Source organism: Arachis duranensis, chromosome 7 (genome assembly GCF_000817695.3).
Source record: "Arachis duranensis cultivar V14167 chromosome 7, aradu.V14167.gnm2.J7QH, whole genome shotgun sequence".
In the NCBI taxonomy this organism is placed as follows: domain Eukaryota; kingdom Viridiplantae; phylum Streptophyta; class Magnoliopsida; order Fabales; family Fabaceae; genus Arachis; species Arachis duranensis.
In genome coordinates, this window is record NC_029778.3 from 51,179,691 (window position 1) to 51,186,015 (window position 6,325).

The 6,325-nt window shown below is 34.1% G+C and overlaps 1 protein-coding gene across 4 annotated transcripts; it reads left to right on the plus strand.

Moving 5' to 3' along the window:
* The first annotated feature begins 558 nt into the window (after window positions 1-558).
* Window positions 559-5,941, plus strand: LOC107458990 (AUGMIN subunit 7). Of its 4 annotated transcripts, XM_052252196.1 has the most exons (11): window positions 559-840; window positions 877-973; window positions 1,294-1,459; window positions 2,103-2,188; window positions 2,662-2,723; window positions 4,132-4,241; window positions 4,324-4,449; window positions 4,613-4,703; window positions 4,969-5,076; window positions 5,168-5,266; window positions 5,603-5,941. In XM_052252196.1, the coding sequence occupies exons 3-11, from the start codon at window positions 1,326-1,328 to the stop codon at window positions 5,795-5,797; spliced, it is 1,011 nt and encodes a 336-aa protein (XP_052108156.1). In that variant the 5' UTR covers window positions 559-840; window positions 877-973; window positions 1,294-1,325; the 3' UTR covers window positions 5,798-5,941. The 4 variants fall into 4 exon arrangements, with proteins under 4 accessions (XP_052108156.1, XP_015932697.1, XP_015932696.2 ...); XM_016077211.3 differs by having other exon boundaries at window positions 559-973; XM_016077210.3 differs by having other exon boundaries at window positions 559-973; window positions 4,132-4,223.
* Window positions 5,942-6,325: the final 384 nt, after the last annotated feature.

Consider the following 6,325-nt stretch of genomic DNA (forward strand, 5'->3'; position numbering starts at 1 on the left):
GCTTTATCCTTTTGGAATGCATTATTTTTAGCGTTAATGGTATTTTCAAAATCCATTTAATCAAGATGAATTTCGACATCTAATATCTATGATAAATAATTGTTTTCAGATATTCAAGAGTATTAAATTGAAGATGAGAGAATTTTGACATAATAAAAATTTATTATTTGAATCTTCTTAAATTTAAATCAGAATCTCATACTGATAATGTATTGTAAAATAAATAAATAAAAAAAATTAAATATAAAATAAACATAAATAAATATAAAAAAATAAAAAATATTATTATTGATTTTATATACGTATATAAGGCTATGTTTTATTATTTATAAAAGTAAAATATTTATTTTTTTAAATCTTTCTAATATAATTTAGATTTGCATTTTGTAAAGTTTAAATTTTATTTTAAAAAGTAAAGTGTTATCTTTTATTTTTGAATAATTTTTTTTATATTTATTTTTGATTCATCATAAAATTAATGATGAGAAATCATATTTTATTTTTTAAAATGAGATTCAAATTTTAAAGAATATAATTCGGTTAACGGAGCCCCGGCGTTACACACCTCTATGTAACCCACGAAAGGTAATAAGCGGTTCCTTTGTGCCTCAGCCTCAAATCAATGCCTCCGAGCCGGTCTTCACTCTTCTTCTCCCCAGACCACAGCCCTCACTGAGAAAACCCACCGTCCGAGAAGCTCACCGCCGTCTGCAACGCATCTTTGCTTCGGTCACCGTCGCGGTGAGGCCATCATCGTCGCAGCTTCCTTTTTTGCCCGTCACCGTTGCCCCTTTCCTCGAACCGCGTCGCTGCACTGTCTCTGTTCCGGTCACCGTCGCTGTGATCCCGGCCGTCGCCGTGATCCCGGCCGTCGCCGTGATCCCGGCCGTCGCCGTCGCATCTTCGTGTGAGTCCGTCACTGGAGCCCCTTTCCTCTGCGCGCGTCGCTGTCTTCATACGCCATCATCTGCAGGTAAGTAATCCTCTCTCTCTCACATTGTGAATGAGTTGAATCTACACTTTGAAGTTGTGAATTTGTGAGTATTTTGATTTGATATATTTGCTTGTCTATCATTTGGTGAAGTTGTGAATCTTGCTGTGAAGTTGTTTGTGCAACTGAATCTTATTCTCATCATGAATTAGAATTTGTGCTGCAATTTAGATATATTTGCTTGTCTTTCGTTTACTATGTAACTGCAACTTATTTTAGGAAGCTATTGTTAGGAAGCAGGAACCATGATGAATTCAAAATGTTGATTGATATATTTGCTTCTATTTTTCTGTTTTTGGGAGGGTCTCCGAAGCTACTCACTAAGATTCAGAAGATGGCATCAAGGCAAATGGAAGAGATTCAGAAGAAATTGGCAACACTAAATTACCCAAGAGCCAATGCCCCTGCACAGTCCCTCCTTTTTGCTGGCTTGGAGCGCTATGCCCTGTTGGAGTGGCTCTTCTTTCGGTATGTGATTCTTTGTTTCTTCTAAGTCCTTCTGTTTAGTATTTTGGTGAAATCTATTATCTATACGAAAACAAGTTAATGTAAATCTTGAAAACTTTGGTAGGTGTTAGGTTTGAATAATTGATATTTTTACAACTATCAAGATGTGTGTTTTACTGTGCTCACAGTTTTGATTCACATTTTCAAAATAATTGGGAAATAAGATGATGGCTTGATGGGTATCTTAAAAATTTGGAACAAAAATGATTTCACTATGCTTGGCGTTATAAAAGGAGTGATTGAAATTAGTGCAACCCAGAATGACCTCGTTCCCACCCTGGCCAAAGAGATACAATTTTTATGATCCACAATTTCACAAAGATACAATGAAAACGATGTGCCAGTTTGCCACCCATTTTCCACCATCTGCCTAGTGCCCAGTTGCACAACTATCAAAACCATCCAATTTTAGTATCCCTAATTTTTACAGTTTCTTTATAGTCTACCCTCTACGTTCCTTGCTTAGACTTAGCTAAGTTCTCTTTCAGTGTTCAATAATGTTAACATGCTTTTAGCCTATGTAAAACACTATTTACTAAATCTTCTGTGTTGATTTCCTGTATATTTAACAAGAAATAACATTTGGTCCTTGTAATTGCAACAGGCTATTAGGTGATAAGTCACCTTTTTCTCAACAAAACTTACAAGGGGATGTCCTTGATCGTGATGAGGAGACGGCTAGAATTCAGTGTAAGTATTGTCATTGTCATTACTCAATTTCTGAAATGGCTACTGGATACTCATTATCCAAGCTATCTTTGTAGCTACTTCGTGATTTGAATGTATTGTTTAAATATATATCGTAGCAGAAGAAAATAAATCTGTGGTATGTCCAAGTTTGGACCTGATTGGTTTCTTATAACATTTGTTCAAAGCCAACCATCTTTGAACCCTCTAATTATCAACTGTATTCTATGAATATCCTGTTAATGATTTGCCTCGTGTCAATTTCATGCAGATCAGGAACTCTTTACTTCTACGTTTAGTGGCAGTCTTTTTTTTTATTTGATTATTCAGTGGTTGTTTACTTGTGACTTGCTCAACTTCATTTCTGTCATATGCAGCACATCTGTTTTTATTGAATTATTATTTTGAACAAATTTGTCTTCCTTGCTACTTCTGGTTGTGTCTTCTTTCAGAATTTTGGTTCTTATGATTTGCAGATTTGGCAGAGATTGCTAAGTTTCTGGGTATTACGATTGCTGTAGATACAGAAGCCATTCAGGTTAGTCATTGATGTTACATATTTATATATGTATCTATAAGAAGCTCAGAATAGTAGCCTGCTGCTGGATGCATGCTAATGTGTTGCTTTTAAATTCCTTTAGTTTTTGTTGTTTATAAGGGCCCATTTGTGAAGTTTTAAAAGCTATTTTTTTGAGCTTTTGACTTATGAAAAGTTACATTAATGGTATTTGGTACAGTTTTTTAGATATGCTTTTAACTTTACGAAAAGTTGTTTAAGAGCTTTTGAAGAAGTTAAAAAATTTGACTTCTCTCCTCAAAAACTATTTTATCACTCCTATTTATTACACAACTTTAAAACAAGTACTTCTATAATAACTTTCCAAACACAAAATAACTTATTTATAAGTTGCTTTTAATATAAGTCCTTATGTTTTAAACTCTTTTTTCAAAAAAACTTAATTAAGTTGTTTACCCAAACTGGCCCTAAGAAGCTTTTGGAGTTTTTGGTAGTCATAATGTTCTTTTTTTTTCTATATTTCTTTTTTTCCATTGTATTCATTTCTTAAAGATAACATTATTCTGTTCCTTACTTTTTTCTTATCCTTTATTCCTAGTCTCTTCATTTACATACCTTCTTTTAGTTTTTTGGTATAAATTTCATTTTTAGATTGGTTTCTTTTATTGCCTTGGTTCACATTGAATTCTATTAGTGCTTACGGGATACCTATTGAAGTATTGATTATTCTTTTCTTAAGAAGCATTTGAGTAGGTAGATACAGTGTTGGTGTGAATTTCAATTCTGATGATTATTGTATGATGTCTTAATTGTATTTCAGTTAACATCATGTTTCTTGTCTTGATTTTGTGAGTGTGAGTTATTTTGAGCCAAGTGCTGAAGGCAGAATGCCAGAATAAGCCACAAACAATCAAGTGACATGGTACAAACCCAGTTGATGTGAAACAAAGAAATCATTTTGCTGTTCTATCATATTATGTGGCTTAAAGTGCCATCAAATATAGATAGAGTTGTTATTAGCCATCAACTTAAGAAAGTATGAGGCATTGCCAATGCAAGGATTAGGGTAAAATTAGTTGATGAGTTAAACATTAAAGTTTTTTTTGGCAGGTTCTGGCTCATTATGTGTCTAGTAAGTGCCGCGAGTGATTAATAGTAAAAGCATATCGAATCTTTGCAGTTTGACATGAAGAGGTTATTCTAGCACTAGCATGTTAAGATATAAATGTCGATTATTTTTAGCCTTGTTTCTAGATATTTTTATTATGCTTCCCTTAGAGTCCTTTGTTTGCCCTATTTTAATGATATAATCTAGGATGAAGATTTTCTTTGTCCAAGTTTTATCTGCTATGCTTTGTTGTAATATTCATGCATGTCATGGTTATCACGTCTTTCCGAAGCTGGTAAATATTAGGCATATTTGTAACAGGGACATGGGAGCTATGAAGACCGTACTGAAATGCTTCGTCTTATTGTAGATCTAGTGGAGGCAACTATCTATGCTGATAATCCAGAATGGAGGTTGTTACTAGTTAAGTGGTATTTTCTTTCTTTTTTCCAATAATTATTGTTTGCACATATTGAATTGACTTACATTTGCTTTACATTCTGTTTCTGGTAGTGTTGATGAGCAGGTATCCAAGGATATACAGTTGATAGATTCCATTGCTGAAAAACAAGCCCAGATTTTCTCAGAAGAATGCAAATTGTTTCCAGCAGATGTGCAGATTCAGTCCATATATCCATTGTAAAGGATTGCTTCCTTTAGTCTTTCTATAAATTACTTATCTTCATATTCAGTGATTACTAATATAGCAACAAATCTTGATTTCAATCATTTCCTAGTGTGCTTTTTATCTAAGGTCACCAACACAGTAACATTCTGTTTCTTTTAATCAAACTTCATTCAGGCCAGAGGTTTCTGAGCTCGAGGCAAAACTTTCTGAGCAGTCAAAAATTTTGTTGAATCTTCAACAAAAGGTGGATGACTTAGCATCCAAGGTACAGAACATTTTAATTCACTTCTTGTCATTGGATAAGTGTAGAAATTAATCGGCAGCTTGAAATCTTCTATCCATTGTTTCTGCCTCCATGCATATTAATTCACCTAGTAATGCTTTTTATTTCTCATTCATAACTGAATCAAGCCTGTGATAACCCCGTTTTATTTCTTGAGAGAACTCATTATAATTTGGCTTCCTCCTGTTGGCTGAACTATCACTTCTGTACTTATTTTCATACGGTTGCTATTTTTTCCTGATTGTAGCATGCTTATAATCCAGATGAGGAATATACTGAGGTGGAATCCCAACTTCGGTCACATTTGGAATCTTTCCTAGAAACAGCTAGAACATTCAATACGATTTACACAAAGGTTCGAGCACATTTAGCTTTAGGGCTTGTTAAAACATGCTATTTTATGAGCTGAGAAACAATCACAGTAATGAATTCTATTATTGGTGTAGGAAATTCGTCCATGGACACATATGATGGAGGTCCCCCAACTTCATGGGTTCGGACCAGCTGCCAATCGTTTATTGGAGGCCTACAAGATGCTTTTGAAGGTAACCTGCTTTTGTTGCAAAGGATGTGTTTTCTTAAAAGCCTCACAACTGTGCAAATTATTAGAGTTCAAATTCAAGAAGTGATTTTTTATTAGTTTATTAGTTACAAAAGTATGTGTCATTCAAATATGGAACACCGTCAATGCTTTGAACTGATTATCCTGATGAATGGATTCATTTATTTTTATGTTAAGATGGTCATGCTGAGTGCAATTCACATTTACTGCTCTGGGATTTCAAATTTGAAAACATGAAAAATAAAAGAAAGCTATCTTTTGAATGATATTTTCAATGACTTTGCATATATCATAATTACATCCTTTTTATTTGAAACAGTTTCTGGCCAACCTACGGAATCTTAGAGATTCGCATGCAGCTCTTGCCTTTGGATCTTCTGAGACATCTGAAGAGCCCTCTTCTGTAACAAGAATAATTTCTGAATGTGAATCAGCATTGACAGTCTTAAATCGTGATCTTGGAATTCTCTCGGCTTCCATCGCCCGTGAACAGGGAGAGAAGATGAGCGTTTGATGAATTAATAGTAGGAGAAATGTGAGATCAATAGTCGAATATATTCTTTAGCATGCTGTGATCTTCTTGTGCATACTGCAGTGTTAATATTGCGTTGAAATCAGAATAGCTGTCTTATCATACTGGAATTTAAAAATGTAAGTTTCTTCTGTTGAAGGTAGTAAATGAGATGGTAAAAAAAGGATATGAGCATAAACCTATATATGATAGGGTGTAATAGTATACCTCCTGTTTGTTTCTTTTGTTGAAAACTATTTAAATGAAAGTTTCAAAATTTGACTTTTTCTTACGAAGGGGGCCACCTTCCTTCCCGTAATAAACCTACATGCTGTGAAGTTTCTCGGGCAGGCAGCAACAACTTTGCAAACTTGATTTTCTCCATCTCATCTTTGCCATCTGCAAATGCAGGTGTTATCATATACAAACTTAAGTATGAGTTTACAAGAAACTATTTTTTATGTTCCTTTTTTCAAAGAAATGAACAATAGGACAGTTTGACCGAATTAACCAACTACCCTTAAAATTGGT